Genomic DNA, 24075 nt, shown 5'->3' with positions numbered 1-24075 from the left:
GTTTTGTAGTACAATGAAGCCTTTCATCTCAATATCAAGGAAAAATTGACCCATTTAAAACATTCAGAAGGTTTGTGTTACCCTCGTATAACCCTTAATAATAACCCATCTGACAGTCAAATCTTTTCTCTATATACAGTCCAAAGCTTCCCTTTCTTGACCCGCAGGGCGAGCGCAGTGATCCAGAATGAAATCTGCTGCACTCCATCTCAGGATGCCTCCCTTTAATTGTCATGTGTGGCATCTCTCTTGCTCTCAACGCTTCTCTTCATATCACACATTGATGTAATGAATTATAACACCTCCTGGATCACCCACGATCTCTGCTGCCATCAAAGATGCATTTCATTCGTCACACATACACACACACACACACACACTGACCAACAAAGTACTGCAGGGCTCCAGATTCCCCACACTTGCCCCTCTTTTCACCAAAAGCAGCGTTTACTACACACCTTGCGGGGCCATCAGGATCAACACAAGCATGTGACTCAGCCAATGCTAATCACCTCCGCTGCCAAACACAACTTGCCTCTCATGGCGATTAGAGGACAAAGATGTGTGTGTGTGTGTGTGTGTGTGTGTGTGTGTGTGCACCTGCCTCCAGAGGTGAAAGCTACAGTATATTTCCACTTGAAGGTGACTACAGGAAAATGTGAGAGAAAGCATTGGGTGGAAACTTCTTGCTTCTTGCTTTGACCGACTTAATTAGGATTTAAGTATATCTGTAATTTCATGATAACATCTGATACTGATTTTGAAATATTAGTGTACTTTATTTAAATAGATTTGTAATGATGACATTGAAATTTAGTACATTTCAAATATATTAAAATTAAAAGGTAGTGTAGGCGATTTCAGAGAGCTCTGAATGCATAAGATCCCACCCTCCGTGCATAATTACTCTCCAAAGCCACGCCTCCTCCAAAACACAAGACCGCGAGAGACGGCGTTGGTGGAGGGTTGAATGCAAACGCTATCAGATTACCTGTATATAATACAGATGATATAAAAACATATACATACATTTAGACCACTTAATTTGGTGATTGCTACTGGAATGTGAACCGACTTAAAACCAGCATAATTTTTTTTTGAACCAAATCACCTACCTTGCCTTTAAATGTAATGCTGAATAACAAATGGACTTTACAGTAAAACATTTATTTTGACATTATCACAGTATGCTCTTTTTAAAACTGTACTTAAGTGTGTTAGGAAATGAACTCTATAAGTACACTCTTATTTTTTCATTAAAATGAACTAAGTACAGATTCTTAAAAAAAAGAAGAAATTTAAGATCTTAAGAACTATAAGTGCACATTCAATACAATTAAGCACACATCTAATCACAAATGTTGTTTTGCAAATGAAAAGATGCATCAAAGGAGACATAAGGACATTAGAATTAAGATGGACGCACATGGTTTCTCCACTCTAGTACCGTTTTGCTTCAAAACAGTGGGAGGGATACCCATAATGTTTCACAGATAGAAGAGTTCTATTTACACAGATGACTAATTTTATTGCATGAGCTCCACTGAACATCCACCCGCTAAAGGGAATAAATGTGAATGGTGCTTATGGTAATTTTTTGGCTACAGGGCGTTGTTTTGTAGTTTAAAATCAGGTATTCTGGGTGTTTTTATGTGTTTGCTTGCTGGTCTGAGTCAAAAGATCCCACTCATAGTCTCCAGATAAGGAAGGAGTCATCCTTTCAGTGTGTCTATGGATTTTTGTTTACCTTGTTTTATTGTCACCAAGCAAAACTCTTAAAGGGATAGTTCACCCAAATAAAAACCTGCTAAATTCTGAAACATATGTTCTCCCTCATGTCGGTCTAAACCTATGTGATGATATTTCTTCTGCGGAACACAAGAGAAGATATTCTGAAGAATCGTTGGACTCCATTGAGTTTTAGTGTAAAGACAAAGAAGAAGAGGAATGCTGGTGTTCGTTGTCTTAATAGTTGATGTTATAACCAGGACTTGAAAATTTGGTCACTAGCTAATGTTGCTTTTGTCGTTAACTTATTTTCTAAAGTTTTACACTATGTCCTATTCAGACACGATGTAATACGACTCTAACAACAAGCAATCTGTCAGATCAAACCAGATGCGATAGCTACAAGATGCATTAAAATAAATCACAAATAACAGCCAATCAGAAGAGCATGTGGGCGGAGCTCTTTTTACAAGAGCACTGCTGTCTCGCACTTGGAATGAAAGGGTTAGGACATTATTTTTGCATTTTAAAATGACTCAAAATCCATATTCAGTGACTGATACAATATTCATCACTTTTTGAATGTTTTTTAAATGTTTTCTTAGGAAATTATTCATTTTTACTTTCATTTTCCTCGCTAAGACATGACCAAACCAGATTCGCAATGAACGCATCTTTTTCAAACACATCAAGCAACAATCAATCACAAGACAGACGATTTCATCATTGTTGGGGGTAAAGCATTACAAGTAACACAAGTTGTGTAATCAGATCACTTTTTCAAGTAACTAGTAAAGTAATGCTTTACTTTTAAATTTACAATGAAATATTTGAGTTACTTTGTTTTCCCATTTATACACTGACAGCTCTCCTGTCCCTGTGTTGAGAGAAATTAGGAGTGACGTGCAGAGGAAGAGACACTTCTTTCAGCCTGAGACTTATTCATTTCACTTTTGGTGCGAAAGGGCCTTTACAGCTGCCTAAAATGTAACTTTTGGGTGACGAAAAGTAATGTAAAAGTAACATAATGCGTTACTCTCCATAAAAAGTAACCTACTTTTTTGTAGAGTTACACAATATTGTAAAGCATTGCTTTTAAAAGTCCTTTCCCCCAACACTGCTTGCCATGGTGCATTATATTAACTATTTTGTGAAGATGTAGTTTTACCATCTTTCCTAACCAGACACAATGCATTATGACTCTACAAATGCAATGTGTCTGTTCCAAAAATAAAGTCAAACGTTGCTTATTGTGTTTCGCCATTGCGACATGCAAAAAATGCATCTTCTCTTTGTTCAGAGGAAAAAAGTGGTAGTGGCAGTGGTACCATTTTTATAATTTCTGGAGATTGTCAACACCTCTGTATCATTTCATTTCAAGACATTTATCATCTTGGACAAGGTCAATTTTTTTTTGTACCGTGAATGAAAAGAATGAAAGAATATACTGTAAATGGTTTTTGAGTGAACTATCCCTTGAACTACTCTGGAACACAATTTGTCCGGACAATGGAAGTGCAGTGGATAACCTGACCCTGTATTTTTCATCTTCCAGAGACATCTGCGGTATCTCTGTTGCCATAACCCCACTACTCCTCTCTCTTTTATGCTATTCTGTCTATTTTTGAGCCACGTGAACTTTCCCCAAACACAGAATTACATTGAAGAAACTCATTGCGTCTATCTGCGAAATGAGGCACACAGAAAAAACACAGGAGCAATGGATTCACAACCATATTATACTGAAACAAGATCTTGCTCTGTCTTCTTTGTGTCTTTCCTCCCTCACAGCTCTTTTGTTCCCACTTCAATTTCTATTTGTCAAGCAGTCGGCTCAAAAATTTAAAGGTATCTTTGATAAATGAACCTTCTGATCGATCTTGAAACTTTTGAGTGTCTATATTTGCGCCCACAGATGCAATGTGTTTCTCTGTTTCTCCAGCTTGGATGGATTTCCCTATCTACAGGTGACTGGAAAAGGACTGTCGCTTCCACAAGGAGTCATTTGGAATTCCGGATAAGCGGCGATTCTTTTCTTAGACAAAGAGACGCCTCTGAGCCTCGGCGTTTCAATCGATCACACGTCTCTGTGACAGGGTATCGAGTCCTCGGCTGGCGTGCGTGAGCGCCAAGTCCCGTTTGAGCCAGACGTAATCGATACGCCAGTAAACCACACTTTCCCTGTTCACTCTCACAGGCTTCTGTCAGAGACACTAATTGTGTTTTACAAAGCCAGTGCTCCTTCACATCGTACAACTTCGTCTACACTTCTAAGTACTGAGACGTCTGGGGAATAAATCTAAATGAAATCTACCATGCAGTAGCAGCAAGGCCCTGTTTGAGGAAATAGCTGCCACTGCCCACAGTGACTCTGAAATCTGCTATTCAATGACTAATGAAAGATGTGTTCATGTAAGTGTTGAATACAGGTTTAAAACTGAATAAAAAAGTTAGCTTAAGTTAATTAAATTTATTATTTATGTATTTTATTATTTGTATTATTAGACTAAATGTGAATGTGCATTAATTCATCCCACTCTAAAAATTTTTAGTATTCATCAAAATGAAATGTGGTTTTATTAACAAAGTTCGGGAGAAACACGATCAGATAATCATCCAATTTGGCACAGGTGCATCTCGTTTAGCTAATCATCTTAAATAGCACGCAAGCGTATATATATATATATATATATATATATATATATATATATATATATATATATATATATATATATATATATATATATCCAGTCTTCCTACCTACTGTCCCAAGACAGTTTTTCGGCAACCCTCCTCCACCCCAACTCCTCACTTCTAATCTATTTATCCCAAATTAGGGATAGGGGGAGTTATTTAGGTTCGGGCTATGCTCCGGGCCCGGACCCCTCCCCCAGGACAGCACGCCAAAATATGCCTACTATTTGCCTTCAGATTAGATGTAAGGGTGAACTCGTGAATTAAACAGTGAAATGCAAACTCAGAATGCGACGCAAACTTGCAATAATTAAATATGTTACATAACACAAATATCTCTAATCCTATTTATTAAATAATGTCTTTGCTGCTGACCTTTGGTGATCGAGTTCAACCATACTAATAATTTAAATTAAATTTAATGCATTTAGCAGACACTTTTATCCAAAGCGACTTACATTGCATTCAGGCTAACAATTTTCTCCTATCGTGTGTTCCCCGGGATTCAAACCCACAACCTTGCGCTTGTTAACACAATGCTCTATCACTTGAGCTACAGGAACACATAAGCAAAAATGACTTTAGATAAACTAACAATTGTGCTGCATTGCTTTTTGTTTTGTTTTTTGTTTTTTTTTATTGCTGAAGAGTATTGAAACTCTCCTGTGTAGGATAAAAGTAACGCAAAAGTAACAACGCATTACTTTCCATAAAAAGTAACTAAATTAACAGAATTAGTTACTTTTTTAGGGAGAAACGCAATATTATAATGCATTACTTTTAAAAGTAACTTTCCCCAACACTGCTGATATGCTATAATGTTATACAAATTATTCCAGTAATTAAATATCAAGAAAATAAATACTTAATGATTAAGTACATTCATATTTATTTTAGTATTATAAATATATATTTCATTAGTATAATTAATACTATTTGAAACAATATATGCATTTTTCATATTCACACATCTGCACATATGTTAAAGTCATTGTTAAAAAAAGGACAAACACTGGAGATTTCCAGTCTTCAATCCTTTACCTTTCCCACGTACGCCAGCAGACGGGCATTGAGAGGATTGTCATCTGAACTCAGCCAGAACTCGGAGTTATCGTCCGAAGAAACGGCAAACTGAAAATCACCTGGACAAATGAGAGCAGAGTGTGACTTTCTCAGCCTTTTTTGGCTTTTAGTACAAAAGAGCATTTACCATCTTTGTAAGGAAGAATGTATCCAAATATTCTCAGGCCATAGTTCTTCCATTTTGGAGCCACAGCCAACTTCTTCACAGTAGTTCTCGTCTGAAGAGATAAAAACATGATTATGAAATTAGTATGTGATGGGATGAGCAAAGCCAGACACCATAGGTGTGCTAAAATAAAGTACATTTATTTATTAAAAAAAATGGCAGTCTCTTATAGCCTTGCTTAGGCAAATGTCATTTTGTGTCCTTTTCATACATTTAGCACAACTTGACAAAATTACAGCTTGGTTGGAAGTGAGAAATGATATTTTGATTACAAACAATATTTACTTTGTTTTCTTCACACATCACATTCTCATATTTATTTATTTTTTATCTCAAGCTCTTTGCTGACACGGTTGTCACATTAGTAAACATGTTTAGTAACGTTTTAAAAATCATTAATAGACAAAATGTATGGTTGTTGTGGAGATTATAATGTGTAAAACTTAAATAATAAAATAATTTTACACACACATGAAAACATTGAAATGGTTTATGCACATTCCACTGTATGTTTAGATTTAAACATAATATATATATCTATATATAATATATAAGATTTTATTATAATAATTTCTATTTTTAAGATGGAATTTCATGTGTGTCTGGCACATATGAAGACATTTATAAAACAACACACACACACACACACACACACACAAACATGTGTGTGTGTGTGTGTGTGTGTACAATAAAAACATAAAATGTTTTCAAGTCAGTTTTAATGTGATTGCTGTTTAAACTGACTTAAAATATTAATAAAATTCTTGTATTTGTCATAAATATCAATCACTGAGACATAATGGGGCTCATTTATATATATAAAGAAAAGCGCTCTCTGAGTTTTGAGGCTGTTTCTTCTGTGTCTGTCCAGTGTCTTGTCACTCTACTATAAATGCTAAACAGACACAGATAACAACGTGAGTGAGACCAGAATCTCAGATATCTGTCATCTGTTCACAACAATCACAGAAACAGACAGACGGAGAGAAAGAAGCGGAGGAACAGAGAGACAGATTTCCGGAACACAGTAAGAATTTTCACAGTATGTGGCTGCATGTGCTTTTAATTTTAGGGGACTTCTGTCAGACGTCTTGATCTGTGATCTGTAAAAACAGGCCCGCCTTAAAAGAACCAAGAAAACTAAATATATAAATAAATGACAAAGTAAAAGTTGAGGAGGTGGGAGAACTGTGTAGGTGGTCTGAACTAAACAGAATTCACAAAGACAGATCAGGAGAAGCCAACTCTATAATCCCACCCATTACACTCACACACACACACACACACACACACACACACACACACACATATATATATATACATACACACTCACCTAAAGGATTATTATGAACACCTTTTCAATTTAACATTAATGCAATTATCTAATCAACCAATCACATGGCAGTTGCTTCAATGCATTTCACGAGTTCACCCTTACATCTAATCTGAAGGCAAATAGTAGGCATATTTTGGCGTGCTGTCCTGGGGGAGGGGTCCGGGCCCGGAGCATAGCCCGAACCTAAATAACTCCCCCTATCCCTAATTTGGGATAAATAGATTAGAAGTGAGGAGTTGGGGTGGAGGAGGGTTGCCGAAAAACTGTCGTGGGACAGTAGGTAGGAAGACTGGATATATATATACGCTTGCGTGCTATTTAAGATGATTAGCTAAACGAGATGCACCTGTGCCAAATTGGATGATTATCTGATCGTGCTTCTCCCGAACTTTGTTAATAAAACCACATTTCACGAGTTCACCCTTACATCTAATCTGAAGGCAAATAGTAGGCATATTTTGGCGTGCTGTCCTGGGGGAGGGGTCCGGGCCCGGAGCATAGCCCGAACCTAAATAACTCCCCAAAAGAAGCTTAAAGCCATAGGACAGCAGCCAGAGAGATAAAATTTAGTTGCCCCCCAAAATATGCGTGTTGGGAAGGATAATGCAGAGCGACCGGGAGAGCCCGCCCAGTGTTCGACGAGAGCTGCGGCTCGCAACGTCTTACCAGCGAGCCCTCCGTGCCGCTTATGGGAGGAGCACGATGCCGGATATCAAGAAATGAGGGACTCTTGCTGCCTCCGAAGGGAGCTGCGGCTCTGCTGCACCGGAAGGGAGAGTCCCTCTTGCGGCTGAGTACGAGGCGCGGTTTGTTGCATCTGATGGAGGGCTCTCACTGCGACTGAAGGAAGCCAGCGACTGTATCCCATCGGGAGGGAGATCCCTGGCCGCCATAGAGTATGCAACATAACTCGGACGGGGGGTTCACACTGCGACCGAAGGGAGCCGTGGGTCTGCTGCACCAGAAGGGAGAGCCCCGTCAGATGCTGAATAGGCAATGAGATTCGAGCCGCGGTTTGGCGCGTCGGATGAAGGGCTCCTAATGCGACCGAAGGGAGCCAGCGGCTGTACCCCATCGGGAGGGAGATCCCTAGCCATCATTGAGCATGCAACATAACTCAGATGGGGGGTTCACACTGCGACCGAAGGGAGCTGTGGGTCTGCTGCACCGGAAGAGGAGCCCTAGTCCGATGCTGAGAAGGCAAAGAGACGCGACTGTTGGAGGGACTCCCGCTGCATCCGAAGGGAGCTGCGGCTCTGCTGCACCGGAAGGGGGAGTCCCCCATTGCGGGTTTATGGAGGCAGGTTTTTTTTTTTTTTTTTGCCTCTGAGGGTTCTCCCAGCCTCCGTAGGGGGTTCGCAACTCTGCAGCAGGAGTGCTGCCCCGGAGGGGAGAGCCCTGATTGACGCTAACTGGAATACGACTGTTGGAGGGACTTTTGCTGCGTCCGAAGGGAGCTGCGGCTCTGCTGCACCGGAAAGGCGAGTCCCCTTTGCGATGCGAGGCATGGCTTGATGCGTCTGATGGAGGGCTCTCACTGCGACCGAAGGGAGCCAGCAGCTCTATTCCCCCGGGAGGGAGAACCCTGTCCGCCCTTGAGCATGCAACATAACTCAGACGGGGGGGTTCACCCTGCGACCGAAGGGAGCCGTGGGTCTGCTGCACCGGAAGGGAGAGCCCCATCAGATGCAGAATAGGCAAGAAGATTCGAGGCACGGTTTGATGCATCGGATGGAGGGCTCCTGCTGCGACCGAAGGGAGCCAGCGGCTGTGTTCCCCCGGGAGGGAGATCCCGGTCCGCCCTTGAGCATGCAACATAACTCAGACGGGGGGGTTCACCCTGCGACCGAAGGGAGCCGTGGGTCTGCTGCACCGGTAGGGGAGCCCCGTCCGATACGGAGTAGGCAAGAAAACGCGACTGATGGAGGGACTCTCGCTGCGTCCGAAGGGAGCTGCGGCTCTGCTGCACCGGAAGGGAGAGTCCCCCTTGCGACTGTATAAGCGGCTTAATTTGATGCATCGGATGGAGGGCTGTCACAACGACCGAAGGGGGCCTGTGGCTCTGCTGCACCGGGAGGGATACCCCCATCTGCCGCTGAGCGCGCAGCGCAACTCAATGACAGATGAAAGGCTCACACTGCGACCGAAGGGAGCCACTGCCCAGCTGCACCGGAAGGGAGAGCCCTGTCCGATGCTGAAATAGGCAAGGAGATTGTAACGATGGCTGGAGGGCCCTTACTTTGGCCGAAGAAACGATAACTTTTTGAGGCTCTTGCGGCAGCGAGAATTGCGGCAGTAGGGAAGGATGGAAAGGGCTCCTGCGGGAGCAGACACTGCTATGGCAGTGGTGAAATATAGGTAGAGGCTCCTGCGGGAGCAGACACTGCTGCGGCAGTGGTGAAATATAGGTAGAGGCTCCTGCGGGAGCAGAGACTACAGCGGCAGTGAGGAAAAAACAGAAAAGGCTCCTGCATGAGCGGACAATACTGCGGCGGTGGGGAGATATAGAGAAGGCTCCTGCGGGAGCGGTCAATGCTGCGGTGGTGAGGAGATACAGAGAAAGCTCCTGCGGAAGGATGGCTGAAGTGAGGATTGACCGTTACAGATAGATTGGGCATGATAGAAGAGTTAGCTATGGTAGATTAGGAGTTTTTAGTGAAAGGGGATGAGCTGGCGTTTGAGGGGTTGGCTGAAGAGGGTTCGAGATAGATATATATATATATATATATATATATATATATATATATATATATATATATATATATATATATATAAATATATAAATAAATAAATAAATAAATAAAATAATCGGCCTGACCACTAATAGGTCTTGGTACCCTCTGCCTTCTGGCAAATCTGGAGCTGGAGGCCACTGAACAGAAAAATGGTTAGTAGCATGAGGGAGCGGAAGAGTTGAGGGCGCGTTTACGAATGGAGGCGGCCTCACATTTGCTTCAGCTGCTGTAGCTGTGGGTCATGGGAGGGGGCTGGGGCAGTGTTAATTTCGTTGACTGAATATTTTCGTCATTATTTTCGTCACGAATATATTTTTGCGGACGAAAACGAAACGAAAACTAAAAAAGAAGGCACTGATGGAGACTAAAACTATGACTAAATTGATTGACATTATCGTCAATGAATAAAGGACGAGACGAAAATAGACTGTGACGAAAATCAAATCAGCAGACGGGAGAGATGCGAGGAATGAACAAAAGAACCGGCAAAACAGAACAGGCGAGACTGCATGAGAGAAGAGAACCAATCCGAGTCTGACTTATTGAGATGTGAAGCGAAGGTTTTCAGTTTTTAAATGAGCTCCCGGGAAGACAAGGCATTCGAAGAGGTGATGTCTAAAAGAGCGACAAAATGTCCACAGCTCACTTCACGTTTGAAGACGAACAAAACAAAACAAAGTGTAAAGCACGCAGAGCGCTCATTCGTGGCAAGAACACAACCAATTTGAAAGGACATTTACAGACGAGCCACCCGGACATTTTCTCAAATGTAATTTCACAATGATGTTCTTTTGTTTATTGAGCTAAGCAAAATTGGAAGACTGCAGTGCGTAGATGTTGTAGCATTAAATATTACGAACTGAAAAGTACTGTAAAATAGCCCCTTCTTCAAGTTAGATGAGAGCACAATACTAATACGTAATATTATGATACATACATTTGATTAATACTAATATTTAGTATATTTTATAATGTTCTACTTGTTGACAATATCACAAATATTTCTATATTAGTCATGTGAAACGTGAATGTTCACATCCTATCATTATACATACTAATCTAGCAATATTGTAGTATTTAAAACATACAATATTGCTAGACAAATGAATACCTTATAAAATCTTGTTACTTTTTTTTTTTTTTTTTCACCCAGCTTATTAAATATTTACTTTAAATGTATGCACTTATTGTTCAGCTCAGCTGTAAGCTTTAAGGTCCTGGACCTAACTTTATTTTTCTTTTATTGATGGTCAATTGGCAGCTAGTTATTGTTTACATTATCATGACAGTGTTTGTTGCTGCATAAAAGCTTTTGAATCAAAATAAAGACACAGTTGTGTTGAAATAAAGTTGAATTTGTGTTTTATATATTTTGGTTAAGTTTGTTTCCTATACCAGCTGTAAAAATTGTCTAGTAAATCTGTTATTGATTTTAGTCGACTAAAATACCAAGCAATTTTAGTCGACTAAAATTAAAACAAATCAGATGACTAAAACTAAAAAGAATTATAGTCAAAAGACTAAGACTAAAACTAAATTAAAATTGCGTGTCAAAATTAACACTGGGCTGGGGTGTGTGATGTCTTGACGAACCTGTGTAGCCTGTACTGCTAGCAGAAGTAACAGGATGGAAATACTGAGATGTGCAGGCCTGTGTTGCAAGTAAAAGTAGCTTCATGCTTGCTTTGGCTGCTGTAGTTGTTGGCTGATTTGACAATTGCTCAAACCTTGTCTGAATTAATACAGTCCTGTTGGAAAAGCATCTTTTCCTCTCGTTTTGGCCTTCCTGCCCTTTTAAACAGCCTCCAGAGCAGATAAATTTGGGATGCTGTTTTCCTGTTGTAGTAAGGACTGTGAAAATAGAGGCTTTGAAACGATGTAGCATGTTTAGTTTTATAAACCATTGTACCAATAGACATGTCTATAGCAGTAACGTTAATTGCAGTAATGTGATATTCAAATTCAAGCCGTTTCTAAAGACATTTACTTTGCATGCCTTTTTATATAACAGTCCTAAAAAAAACGATAGAAAATTTACTCACACTTGTTCTGCGGCCAAACATGAGGCAGTTGCGTTTTTTGAAAAATTCTGAATAATCATGCCAGTAAATGGTGAAATATGTCCCTAAATAATTGATCCTGCCGGAATAATTACATGAAACTTATGTCTGTATCATCTCAGTGAGGTTTAAACATGCACAGTAAAGCAAATGTAATGTCTTTAGACATTTCGGTGTGGATGACAACTCTGCAAAAAGCCTTTTTTTTTTTTTTTTGAGTTCAGTCATAATGCCGTTTAACAAATTTTGGCGTCTTCATAAGCGCATTCTATATATAACGTCTTTTAAATTGTTCAGATGAGCAAATCACGAGGTTTTATTGCATGATTAGCATTTTAATTGTTTGGTCAGACGGTTCATATATATTCACGTTCATAAATCGGGGATTAAACGTGGAATTTATCTTTTGTATGCTAAATATGTAAACAAGCATATGTGCACAGTACCTATAACTGCGCTTTACATTTTGCAAGATTGACATGCTAAATGGCTAACTGACCCGGTTTACTCTCATCTTAACAAAATTGATAAGATATACCAGTTCATTGCGTTTACGAACGACATGTATCTGTTTAATCAACTCGACATGTATACCGGTTTAGTCCTTTCGTTCACGAATGAGAGCTCTCGATCTCTGAGACTCATATGAAACTCGCTCATTGTGGATGACAACTCTGAAAAATTCTTCATGAATGAGTGTAAACCGAGAACGATTCGTTCGCCTAGAAGATTCATTCGAAAAAACGATTCTTTCACGAACGACATGCCACTACAACAACGCACGGTCTTCGCCGCTAGTGGAGGCAGCATCGAACTGCGACACGGCTGAAAAAGCGAGAGAGGTTTACTGCGGGGAGAACTGGAGCACGGCTGCGATCCAGCATTATAATAGAGCCCGGTCCTGGCGAGAAAATCGTGTTGCCGAGTGAGGCGAGCTCAAGGATTTGCACGAGCTTTTGGCCACAACGTGTGGCTTGGCGAGAAGAGCAGCTGACGCGATGACGCTTGTTGGTGTTCGGCGGATAGATATCTTCGTCGGAAAGAAGATTGGGCCTGTGATAAGATGACGGACAGAGCGAACCGAATGCTGACAGACGGTCTATGCCGAAAAACTGTCGTGGGACAGTAGGTAGGAAGACTGGATATATATATACGCTTGCGTGCTATTTAAGATGATTAGCTAAACGAGATGCACCTGTGCCAAATTGGATGATTATCTGATCGTGCTTCTCCCGAACTTTGTTAATAAAACCACATTTAGGGGTGTGTTCTTGGTCAAGACAATCTCCTGAACTCCAAACTGAATGTCAGAATGGGAAAGAAAGGTGATTTAAGCAATTTTAAATGTGGCATGGTTGTTGGTGCCAGACTGGCCGGTCTGAGTATTTCACAATCTGCTCAGTTACTGGGATTTTCACGCACAACCATTTCTAGGGTTTACAAAGAATGGTGTGAAGAGAGAAAAACATCCAGTATGCAGTGGTCCTGTGGGAGAAAATGCCTTGTTGATGCTAGAAGTCAGAGGAGAATGGGCCGACTGATTCAAGCTGATAGAAGAGCAACTTTGACTGAAATAACCACTCGTTACAACCGAGGTATGTAGCAAAGCATTTGTGAAGCCACAACACGCACAACCTTGAGGCGGATGGGCTACAACAGAAGAAGACCCCACCGGGTACCACTCATCTCCACTACAAATAGGAAAAAGAGGCTACAATTTGCACGAGCTCACCAAAATTGGACAGTTGAAGACTGGAAAAATGTTTCCTGGTCTGAGGAGTCTGGATTTCTGTTGAGACATTCAGATGGTAGAGTCAGAATTTGGCGTAAACAGAATGAGAACATGGATCCATCATGCCTTGTTACCACTGTGCAGGCTGCTGGTGGTGGTGTAATGGTGTGGGGGATGTTTTCTTGGCACACTTTAGGCCCCTTAGTGCCAATTGGGCATCGTTTAAACACCACAGCCTACCTGAGAATTGTTTCTGACCATATCCATCCCTTTATGACCACCATGTACCCATCCTCTGATGGCTACTTCCAGCAGGATAATACACCATGTCACAAATCTCGAATCATCTCAAACTTGAACATGACAATGAGTTCACTGTACTAAAATGGCCCCCACAGTCACCAGATCTCAACCCAATAGAGCATCTTTGGGATGTGGTGGAACGGGAGCTTCGTTTAGAACGAAGGAACATCGCATTGCTTCATTAACAGCAGTGCTCAGTGAATTTGTTGGCTGCGTCTTACAAGCTGTTATTAAAAGTAAAAATAACTTCCTTGTTTACAACTCTTTACTGCTGGCTCACTCATAAAAACTAATAATGTAATTAAAATCACATCAAGAACACACGTTTCCCAATACAAAATACTATTATTAAATACTGCTATTATTTACATAAAATGTTCTTTACTGAATAATAATATTTAATAAACAACAACAAGATGCATCATATTCCTAGGTATTTCAGTCAAAAGTACAAAGGCACTGCTCTGATATACAGCATTAATGTTACTTAAAATATAACATGCCAAAACTATTTGTTATGGAAAAAATTCTAGATAAATGAGATCGAATATTGTCCATTAAATTTGCCCCAAAATAATTATAGTTCATGTTTAACTACTGTAGAGACATCTTCCAGAAGTTAAAAATTTTGATAAACATATCTCTTTTGTTACTGGGTCAAGTTTCTATCAGCTTCGTTTACTCTCTAAAATTAAAAACGTTCTCACTCCTAAAACACTAGAAAGTGCTATTCATGTGTTTGTTACGTCGCGTCTAGATTACTGCAATTCTTTACAGCAGTGGTTCCCAACCTTTTTCAACTCGCGGCCCACACAACCAAACACATATGTTTGCGCGGCCCACTTCAAAAAAATTAACTGACCCCGCTATTGTTGGGTTAATAACTTAGTACTCAGAAGCTAGATTTTAAACTATATTTATTGAATAAACTAGGGCTGTGCGATATGGACAAAAAAAAAAAAAAAAAACTATCGCGATTTTTTTGATCAATTTTGCAATTGTGCTTTTACAGTCATAAATGCATTCAGGATTAATTTGAAACATATTTCCAAAAGAAAATCAATCAGAGCTTTATCAAAAAGTTGTAACATCTCTAGAACAGACATAAGTCAAAATTATCACTATAGTGAAGATGTAAAAAAATGTATAGACTTGTGGCAAAAAAAATAAATTAAAAAAAAATCCTGTATACAGGGACTTTTTTTCCTTTTTTGCCATGCATTGTTCATAGAGCTCATTAATTGTAGCGGTGCCTCAGGTGTTTGCAGTGTGTATACAGTATGTGTATGCGGTCAGCAGTGAGAGCGCATAAATATAACGCGAAAGCACATTAAAATAATGCACGAGTGCGAATCTCTCTGTTCGCAGCAGATTTCCTTAGCTCTGTCACAAAACGGGTCGTGCTTGCTCAGATACACGCTGCTTTGCGAGGAGAGAGTGTGCACACTTAAAACGTGTCTCCTCTCACTTAAACTGCATCCTGTTCACTAACAAATTCACTCTATGCTCATGTGTTAGACATGAATTATTTTCGCACGTTTTTATTTCTAGCCTTTTACCGCAGTGAGAACGCTCTGATCCGTCAACATTGGCTCAGAAAAAAGGCGCATCACAGACAGTGTGTGAACCTGGAGTTAGGCATATGCGCACGCTCAAATCATGATTTTAGGACGTTTTCTTTTAATCGCACAGCCCTAGAATGGACTGGAAATGAACAGAAAATAATAGGGGGCCGCGGACCACAGGTTGAAAACCACTGCTTTACAATATATTGTTGTATATCTAAATCTCAAATTGCGGGACTTCAGCTTGTCCAAAACGCTGCAGCCAGACTTCTTTTAAAGTGTCATAAACATGAACACATCACTCCAATTCTCAGATCCCTACACTGGTTGCTGATTTGTCAGATAATAGACTTTAAAATTCTCCCCTTTGTAAATAAATCCCTACATAACCAAGCTCTGTCTATCTATCTGAACTTCCTCATCTCTATACTCCGTCTAGAAGCCTACGATTCTGTGACCAGGCTTTGTTGTTGGTCCATCACCTTAGACTAAAGCATAAAGGGGAGCGTGCATTGGCAGTGACAGGGTCACGACTCTGGAATACTCTGCCTTTAAAGATTAGAATGGCCCTTTCCTTGTTTATTAATAAGTCCTTGCTAAAAACCCATTTGTTTTCCTTAAGCTGATGAATGATCTCAGCGTCAGTGCAGAAAGTGAGGAACTAACTGATCTCTGCTTCATTACAGTTTGCACATATTTTTTAGTCGCAAACGTCGATCTTCCTTCAAAACAGCCGGTAAAAGAGTCACGCGATAACGTGCGTCATCACTTCGACACGCCATTAGATCTGGCTTTTGTTCACACAGCGCTCATCCAGGGTTGAACCCCGCAATGTTACTAGGTACCAGACCCGTGTTCAATGCTGGAATCAATCCTGGGACGTGTTTGATTTCACACAGAAGGCGACCCGGCAATGTTGCGGCAATTTGCCGGGTCCGACGTGCAGTTAGAAAGGGGCTTAGGAGAAAGCAAAAGCACTTTATTTGTTCTTCCGAAAGTAGATGCATTTAGGAATCTTTACTTACAACAGAACAGCAACACATTTTATGGACGACCGTTTCGTGAACCTAGGAGAGGAGGTCATTCTGACTTTGCTACGACAATCTGGTGCTTCTGAATCAGCTACTGGAAGTATGTGGTGTTATTAGTTTAAGTATTTGCTATTGACTGTGTGTGTGTGTGTGTGCACACGCAGAGTCAGCTGTCTTAACCGTCCGTGGTTTGTGTACTGCAAACACATACAAGCTTCATCACGTCTGTCTGTGTCTTTTGGACATTATTAACTGTCTTTACATTTATTGTGAAAGATGAAGCTCACGGTTATAGAAAGAGGAGTTACATTTCCAAAGAGTGTTTGTGGGGTTCAGCCAATCACAATGCACTGGGTCAGCTGGCCAATCACAGCAGACTGTGCTTGTCAAAGGAGGGACTTTGTAGAAAACGACACATTTGAGAGAGGCGGGGCATAGAAGACCCACAATAATGTACAGGATTTGAAAAATAAATGTTTTTTAAACATTAAAGCATGTCAACATATTCTATTACACCAAAATAATGATCTTAAAAAAAGCATCACATGACCCCTTTAAGTCTAAACAAGTACATTCTTGCCTAAAAAACTCCATTCTGTGGCAACAGTATTATTTAATAAAGTTATAGTGGATTTGGGCGTCTGCCATGACACTCACTGTGAAAAATACAGCAAGTGGAGTGATAGAAATGGTGAAACGGTGCTGTTATCACCAGTATAGCACACTGTTGGAAAAGGCTCTCAGCCAATCGGATTTGAGGGCCAGAAAGAACTGTTGTATAAATATAAGTTGATGTTACATAAATATCAGTTGATGTTCCGATTGAATTAAAATTATGATATGACGTAAAATTATGTTTTTCTCACATTAGCACGACAGCCCCCACTAACCCAAAACAGCACACTCTCAAATATCCCTACTGAAGTTTATGATACCAATAACTGTATGCAGCGCATCTGTATTTTATACATACATTTCCCCCCTTTTTGTAAAATTATCATAATTATCATTTCAGGTTTCACTATTTTCTCTTTCCATTTAACTCCACTCAACCATAACAGTATCCTCAATCTCGTAAATGATCCAAGCCAAACAGATATTCAATAATTCATGTGTTGATATTAATATTTAACTGACTCATCTAAAAACAAATTGTCCTCTTTAAAGCTTCCTTCAGTTAAAACAGGCCACAGGGCCCATCAAAAAGAGTACAAACTGTTTCAAGTTTTAATATCTCATTGCACATTTACCGCACATCAGTAAATCTGCATCGGTTTTGCTATTAATTATCTCAGAAAACATAATTACGCACAATTTTCGGTATATAAGCAGGGTATCAGCTCATCATTTCCTACAAACTCCTGATGTTTATGTGAGCACACATGTCTCTCGAGACGGGAGTCTGAGTTCTAGCCGCTCCAGGACAATAGACATACCAATTTCATCTCTACATCAACCGAGACTACATGAACGTGAGATCTGCTCTATGGGAGTTCTGGAGTATGAAAGACAAAGAGAAGCAGAGACATGCACACACTCGCAAAAATAACAAACACATCCAACTGACCAAACATTGGAGACCTTCAAGTAAATTTTGGAATTTCTTCCATTAAAGCATGAGATAGACCTGGGATCACTTTTCATTATTCTGGAGAACACGTTCATGAGGTCTTGTTCATGTCAGCTTGAGTGCTGCTGTCAGCAAACCAAATACTAATGCATTCTCAAAATCCAAGTTTTATTCACTCAAATTGTTATGCTAATAATTAGATATTATTAGAAGGTGACCGTGTTTATGTTGATACTCACATGGGGGTAGAGAGGAAAGTGCAGATTCTTCCTGAGCTGAGCGACTGAGGAACCACACCAGTCTTCAAACACATGGAGATTCGCTTGACCTTTAAACTGTGCAGAAGAGACACGGAAGACCTAAAGATTACTTTCTGATAGATAGACAGGCAGGCAGATGGATGGATAGTTTGGACAAAAGAATGATCCGACTGTGACACGGACAGTGAATTGGGAAAGAGAAACAACTCAAGATTATGTTGAACTTGTTTTAACTTGAGCACTGTTATATTAGAATGCCGTTTCATGTGTGTGATGCTGCAAGAGACAAGATTTAAGCCCAACAGTCGAACATGTCCATCAAGTTGGGTTTCCACCCATCCCGTAAAATATGGTATCGTCCCATATGCATCCCATTTCAAATCAATACGGGACGTGATTTGATCTCCCATATTTTAGCTACACATAATTGAATAAACACATTAGGATTTTGCAGTGTGGAGAATACTAATAGCAAATGAAAAGAAATCAGTTTCACAATAAGTAGCAGAGCTCTGCGATATTTTAGCATCTTTGATTTTCATAGCGACCGTGTCTCGACATCAAGCAGTTTAAACCTGTACGTTTCTTTTTTAAACATGTCTAGCTCAACGATCGCCCATTTAACGCAAGAAGCTCTCCAAATATATGGCTGAATGAGAAAAAAAAAATCTATCTATCCATCCATTTATGAAGGAAAAAGTATTCCATATCATTATCAGAGCTATTTTGTATTTTATTTATATATATAAATAAATAAAAAAATAGCTCTGATAATGATATGGAATACTTTTTCCTTCATAAATGGATGGTTGGATAATGACTTATCTGTCTGATAGAATCGGAAAGCTAAAGTTTCACAGTAACTTCACAAACCCATGCTGAGACCAATATCCAAAACCCAACATGCTGGTCACCAGCTGTGCTCGTCTCTTCAGCAGGGAGCCATTGTGTTCCTGGACAAAGATACAATATCCACGCCAACTTCTGCAGTGTTATGAGATTTACAGCAGAATGACAGCAGAGACTGTCACCAAACCACTGAAGATCCGTCACAGGAAGAGATGTAGATCTAAACCTGTGCTGACCGCTGCAGTTTAGATGACTGGTGTGGCACATTGTTCCACGCAGTGTCTACAGGCTCCCTGAAAACCACAACAACACACAGCACAGAACATAAGTGGTGTTACAGCCCGGAGCTAAAGGCAGGAAAACCACAACATTTTCCAGCCCAGTAGAAAAATCGAATCGTTTCAGAACGTGCCCACGGCACTCACTTCTGATGGGCCACGTCACAAACTGTTAGCATCATTTAGCACGCTAAAGCACGGCTGATGGCTCTCGCCGATGTCAGTTAACACTCTTTAAGCCCCACAAACAGAACCGACTTATTCACATTAGACAGCCGGCTACACTTTCAACCTAGTGTATTTTATCTGGAGTCTGTCGGAAGACATTAGACTCGACTTATTGTTTATTCCTTGCTGCTGGTGCAAAATTGATTCCTTTCTCTCTCTCTGTGAATTCTCTAAATGCAATCAATGCGTGAAGATCAAGAGCACAATTCTGGTACACACCACATTTGCACACACCACAGAGACTAAAGGAATAAAGGCATGTTGCGGTTGAAGTACTGGAGGGAAATTCGTCCGCTTTATGAAGTGGAGAAACTTTGGTTGCATCAGTTTACATTGACTCTTTGATGAACAAATGTTCCTGACCAACAACCCGTCGGTCAACCCGTCAGTTCTGTACTTTATCTAATAGCCGTTTCGGTAACTGACCTCAGGTTCAGGAGGAAATGGTTGGCGTCTTGCTGAGAAAATGTGAAGTGGCTGGTGATGAGTTGAAAAACTTAGAACTTTGGCATCAATTCGCGCCACGTTAACCAATCAGGTGCCTGCTCAGGCGTCACTCATTCAACATGGAGGAACGACTGATTTTGTCAGTGAGCAGACAACCGGAGCTTTATGACACAAGTATCACACACAAGTTCATATTTCAGGAATAAAAAGGACCTCGCTTGGAAGAGTGTGTTGTAAATACACATTTAACTTTTGAGTCACGTACACATTTATCGACCCGCTGCCTTCTGCCGCTGTTTTTTTTACAACAATTTTCCTCCTAATATAGCCTACAGCTACTTTTCGCTAACAAGATAATGTGTTTATTCAGAGGATGTGTGCAGGAAAAAGTGGAAAAGCCTATCAACATTAGCCATCTTGCAAACAGACAACCGCCTAGCACTTGCCCCTCCCACAAGAAGCGGATTTCGCCTCAGACGCGCATCAATTTCGCATCAAACTCTTGCGCGCGAATGCATTCAAAATGTTCAAGCGGCAAACTAGATGCGGTAGACGCGAATTTGACGCTTTATTCGCGTTTGGTAGAGTCATTTGTTTGTGTAATGATAACGGACATCACAGTTAAAGCAGACTGCAGACATGGACGAAATGTTATCCTATAGAGAACATTTGAAAATGTGAATACTTTAAAAAATGTAAGTTCATACATTGCTACACTTCTTTTTGTGCACACATTTTCACTGAAATGGTGCTAATGTAACAACACACCCTAAATATGTAATTAATTCCACCTCACTAAATTATATGACAAAACCACATATTTATGTGTATATATTCCCAGACTTTCGCCAATGAGTCTAGAATACAATTTAAATTATTATTGGAAATGTTTCTCTTTTTCTTGCATTTGAGACAAGTTTTGTCACCATTTTAAGCCTTGGGTGAAGCAGTGCTAACTTGATTTGCCTCAACAACAACAAACCTGCAACCCGTACACAAGCAGTGACATCCATGTGAAAAGGTTAGTCAATCATAATAGAAATTAGTCTCAAAGGTATAGTAGCAAAAGGTTAGCGCAAGCAAAAAAAGAACATTCTTTAATCATTTACCTGTCCCTCATGTTGTTCCAAAACTGTATGACTTTCTTCTTTGCAAAAGAAGATATTAAAAACATACTGTATTTTCATAGAGTGCCATTCTTGTTTAAACCATAGGGATTTTTATGGGGAGGGTTTGATTAAACGCCTTGTAAATATGGCATGTTTTCAGCGTTTATATAATCCTTATGCAATATCTCCCGCACGCTTGATTTATAGCTACTAAAGTGCAATGATTGCTAACAGAATTGTATATTCCAAGTCTTCTGAACTCATTATAAATGTTTTGTGTGATAAACAGACTGAGACTGTAATTGATTCAGTGACAGTCTTCTCTCTAGTCAGCTATTAACTTGAGAACATGCGACCGGATCACAGGGTCAGTGTACTTTAGAAACCTCATCAGTGAATGAATGGCTCTTTGGAAATGGCTCTTTTCAGTGATACATTTCGCAAATCAGACCAAATATTCTGTGAATGAAATGGACTGATTTCAACTCAATGATCCTCAGAGTTAACACTGGTCACTGCATTAGATACAAAATATCAAACCAAACTTATTTGCAAACAAATGTAATAAAATAAAATAAATTGAAACCAGTGAAAGCCAGAACAGTGTCATTCAATACACTCAAGATATGAATCTATTCCAACATGAACAGTAAGAAATGGCATATTTCAACTGGATTGGTTGTTGTGCTGTTTTATGTATCCATCGATTGGTCTCTCAAGCTATCACTCATCTGTGTCCTTTAAGATGTCACATGGCCTCACTGATTGATGATAGTAATCAAACGCTCTCATTAATGCGTTAATAAAACCCCTTCTGCTTCCCAGAACCGGTGCTAATGACCTGTATTTGGGAAGATGGATAGAAAGAGAGACCCGCTCTTCAGATTAATGTTACAAAGCCTTTAGGGGAACAATGACATCAGCCTGTCGCATCATTGCTGAATTATTGCTATAAATAATAACCTACACTAAGAAAATGTATGTCTTAACTGGTTGGAGATATGCATTTTATTTTTACTGAAAATGAATGTATTAATTTTATTTTACAAAAAATTAATTTCTTATTATTATTATTATAATTATTATAAATTTTAATAAAATATATCATTATTTTTATGATGCATAAAGGTGTAGTTATATCATCTAACAGTAGGGGTTAACTGCTAATGATTATCTGATCTCTATGGTTTATCCGGCTGGAATTATTTATTTTATTTTATTTTTTATAATAAATGTATCTTTTTTATTCTTAATAAATTTTTCATGTAACATAATTTAAATGGAAATTGCATTTAACTCCTTGCATAAATGTGCTGTAACATCATCTACAAGTGGGGGCTATAACACTAAGGCCGGTGACACACTGGATGCGTGGCGCAAGCGTCTCAGCCACGTGGCGTGTCGGTTTTTAATTCAGCTCCCATGTTAACAGGTTAGAGCTTACAGACCGCCTGCGTGAGACACGCGTCTCAGGCGCGGCACGAGCCGCGCGGAAATTGCTTGCTTGCTAGTAATAGAACCGACGCCTATTTTTACCGCGACACGCGCGCGTGTTGGAAGCTTTTCCAGGCAAAATATTATAGGAAAATGTGTTTAAATGTCATTTTGTACACAAATACATATGAATTCCTGATATTTTGATATTTGAAAGTCTATAGATTGACATAAATTCAGATATAAATGTAATTAAAAATATGAATAAATAATTATCGATTTTCATATATTGCACCTGTCAAACATAATCTATTTCACCGTCAATACTTTTGACGGTGTCCTTTATCAGTAGGCGTAGGTGTAAGTGTGTAAAAAAAAAAGTATATATTGTTGTAATGAAGACATGAGCCTGGTCTGTCAACGGTCTCCCTCTACAGCAGCAGCGCGCCAACGCCGCGTCAGGCACGCTTCTGGTGTGTAAAGACACAGAATCCGCCACGCTTCTTGGACGCTACATACACGCGGCGCTCACGCAACGCAGCCAGTGTGTCACCGACCTAATGCTGTGTTTACACCAAACTCGAATAGAGCATCTGGCGCAAATGATTTCAATGTTAAGTCAATGCAAAGGTGCGTTTACGCGCGTCTGGAGGTCTCGCGACACGAATGAGGCGTTAAGCGTGGCGCGGATGACGCGAATTGCGCGTTAAGCGCTAATGGTGCTTTTTGTTTGAGTTGAAAATTTTTAACTTTGGCGTCAATTCCCGCCGCGTTAACCAATCAGGAGCCTGCTAGGAGTCACTCATTCAACATGGAGGAACAACTGATGTTGTCAGTGAGCAGTCAACCGGAGCTAAATGACAAAAGTTAATTTTCCTATAGAGACAGGAAAAAAAAGGACCAATATATAAAACATATTATTAGATTAATTGAATAAAGGCCAAAGATAAGAAACATTTCGTTTTACCCCAAACGAATTATATTTTATCTTGAACCACATCAGACATCAGAGCCAGCGATAAATATCAGAAGGTCTAGCCGAGGTGAGGCTGCTCTCGGCGGATACATGAACTCTGAGCTCCCGCTGATCGCATGGAGCTCATCTCCAAAATCGGCGAAACACATTTTTTAAAATAGACGCCATCTTTATAAATAAACCGCATATTTGAGTTTAAAGCAACTACATTCTCGCCTGAAATACTTTTAAAACTACATTTCATGACACGATAACACTAATATTTTGAAAATTGAATGGATGGATGAAAATGCTGCGTGAACTCAGCTGGTAGAAGCCCCCCCATGACGCGAATTCGAGTCTGTTTGTGAAGTTAATTTAACGCGCGAATGAAGCGAATGATCTCAAAATGGTCAAGCGGCAAACTAGACGCGGTAGACGCGAATTTGACGCTCTATTCGCGTTTGGTGTAACACAGCATAATGCTAACCGGGGTGCGTTTCCCAAATCAT

The 24075-nt window shown here is 40.0% G+C and overlaps 1 protein-coding gene across 2 annotated transcripts in view; it reads right to left on the bottom strand.

Annotated features, from left to right (window-relative positions):
• Positions 1-24075, bottom strand: part of LOC113067112 (N-acetyl-beta-glucosaminyl-glycoprotein 4-beta-N-acetylgalactosaminyltransferase 1) — a 154054-nt gene that overhangs the window by 56386 nt on the left and 73593 nt on the right. For both annotated transcript variants that reach the window (XR_003279272.1, XM_026239383.1), the window contains exons 4-6: positions 18243-18338; positions 5633-5723; positions 5464-5564 (exon numbers count right to left, since the gene is read on the bottom strand). Coding sequence is in view for 1 of the 2 variants with exons in the window: in XM_026239383.1 (XP_026095168.1) it covers positions 5464-5564; positions 5633-5723; positions 18243-18338 (288 nt within the window). In the remaining variant the exon portion in view is untranslated. The remainder of the gene's footprint in view (positions 1-5463; positions 5565-5632; positions 5724-18242; positions 18339-24075) is intronic.

The sequence above is a fragment of the Carassius auratus genome, chromosome 50 (genome assembly GCF_003368295.1).
Source record: "Carassius auratus strain Wakin chromosome 50, ASM336829v1, whole genome shotgun sequence".
Taxonomy (NCBI): domain Eukaryota; kingdom Metazoa; phylum Chordata; class Actinopteri; order Cypriniformes; family Cyprinidae; genus Carassius; species Carassius auratus.
Note: the sequence above shows the minus strand (reverse complement) of the source record. Positions and strands in the feature narration are given on the sequence as shown.